This window comes from Quercus lobata, chromosome 3, assembly GCF_001633185.2.
Source record: "Quercus lobata isolate SW786 chromosome 3, ValleyOak3.0 Primary Assembly, whole genome shotgun sequence".
NCBI lineage: Eukaryota > Viridiplantae > Streptophyta > Magnoliopsida > Fagales > Fagaceae > Quercus > Quercus lobata.
In genome coordinates this window covers 10,550,812-10,552,996 of record NC_044906.1, presented here as the reverse complement: position 1 = coordinate 10,552,996, position 2,185 = coordinate 10,550,812, and the positions used below count along the sequence as shown (strand labels likewise).

The 2,185-nt window shown below is 47.4% G+C and overlaps 1 protein-coding gene across 1 annotated transcript; it reads left to right on the top strand.

The window, feature by feature from the left end:
* Window positions 1-915: 915 nt before the first annotated feature.
* Window positions 916-1,734, top strand: LOC115980304. The gene has a single exon (XM_031102567.1). It carries the CDS (start codon window positions 916-918, stop codon window positions 1,732-1,734), a length of 819 nt encoding a protein of 272 aa, XP_030958427.1.
* Window positions 1,735-2,185: the final 451 nt, after the last annotated feature.

Sequence of the window (2,185 nt, the reverse complement as noted above, 5' to 3'; positions counted from 1 at the left end):
CTACTTTTCTGGCCGCATTAATGTGGAGAGGACCTATGAACAGTGCTGTCTTGCCTACCATAACTCACAGAAAGATGCGGGGGATGTCCAATGGGACAAACACTCAAGTGAGGGTCTAGATAATCAACAAGTGCAAGGCCCTGATGGTTTCAAGAATACTATATAAGAAAGGAAGTCCCCATGAAGAAGAGGATAGAGAAAAAAGAGAGTTAGAACAGAATAATAGTGCAAGAACCATAGTCTGTGAACAGGGACCCATATACATTCCCCTCATCTCCTCGGACTAAGAATCTATGAACGTGAAGGGGATTTGCTTACTTTCAATTGTTGTATAGCCCGACTTTAGCTAGAGTACATTTCGTTAAGGCTTAGTTCTATAACCCACTCTCTACAAATTCATTTTTTCTGGGCTCTTTGAACCAGGACCCCATACATGTTGGGCCTAGGCTCTAAATTTGACCCTATAATTGGCGTCATCTGTGGAAAGAACTTATGTCTCAGCAAGTACGACCGTAAAAAATGGAAGGATCAGGTCTACGACATACAGGACCCGTAGGCTCCCAACATTAGGACAACTTTTTTAACCTCAAACGGGAAAGAGATCAAGACAAGCGACGAGAGGGTAGCATAAATACCTCCCATACGAGTAGAAGCCATTCGAGAGGGAAATGTCATGCATCCCAAAAGCGGGGCAATAATAGGGCTCTCCAGCAAGAAATCGACGACCTGAATAGGAAGTTGCGCCAAGCATAGCAAAGGCGTCCTTCCCCCAGTCCGGACACCAGCGATGAAGAGGACAACGAATACAAGCGAAGGTCGAGAGCCCCACCAAGTGAAACCTTCTCCTATAAGCAAGAACAATCTCACAAATGCGGCCACAAAAGTCCGTCTTACAAGGGTCTAGCAAACGACGCCATGAGTAAGGCACTAGATCGCATCTCTCAGTCACCCTTCACACACAAGATAGAGGGGGCTGAACTTCCTCGGCAGTTCCACCAACCCACTTTCGCCATATATAATGGTCGGATAGACCCCGTAAAGCACGTAAGTCAGTTCAACCAGAAAATGACCATCCATTCCAGAGACGAAGCTTTGATGTGCAAAGTGTTTCCATCCAGTTTGGGACCCATGGCAATGAGGTGGTTTGACAGCCTCAAGCCAAACTCCATAAATTCTTTTAAGCAGCTAACCCAGGCTTTCGGTTCTCGCTTCATAACGAGCAGTAGGGTTCCTCGACCTTTGGATTCCCTCCTGTCCTTATCCATGCGAGAAGGAAAGACCCTGAAGGCCTACTCGGATAGGTACTGGGAGATGTATAACGAGATAAAGGGAAATTATAATAACGTCGCCATCAGCACCTTCAAGAGAGGCCTGTCGACAGAGCACGGTTTAAGGAAATCCCTGACTGAGAAACCGATAACCAGCGTGCGTCAGCTCATGGATCGAATCGACAAGTATAAAAGGGTCGAAGAGGACCAGCAGACTGGTAAGGGTAAAGCAAAGGTTATCCCTAAAGAGAGAAAGGACTTCAGGTCGGATCGATTTAGTAACAACAACCGACCGAGAAGAGATTACTCGGAGCAGTCTGGATTTATTAGGGTGCGGGTAGTCCACGCGGTGTTCTGGGATCCATTACATCAAATCTTAGAGAAAGTCAAGAATGAGTCGTTCTTTAAATGGCCAAATAAGATGGCAGGCGACCCCGCGAAATGCAACCAGAACCTATATTGTTAATACCACTAGGAACCGGGGCACACCACCGATGACTGCAGGAATCTGAAAAACCACTTGGACCAGCTGGTCCGAGAGGGAAAGCTGAGACATCTCTTGCATCATTCTAGTGGTCGACTAGCAGACAAGCGTCGAGGCAAGGCAAAGCACCTTGAGACCTTTTATTGGCACAATAAATGTCATTCTCGCCGCTCCAGGAAGAACCGGCTCCCATCCTTTTAGAGTGATGTCGGTGGCCCGACTCCCCGCTGAAGCTGATGACCGTGAGTCTAAGTGGGCTAAAAGGATGGCCTCGCCCATGTTTAGATTCTCAGATGAGGATAAAGTTGGAACCATCCAATCCCATGACGATGCTTTAGTCATCACACTCAGGATTGGGGGATATGACGTTAAGAGGGTGCTAGTCGATTAGGGCAGTGCTGTGGAGGTGATGTACCCTGACCTGTACAAGGGG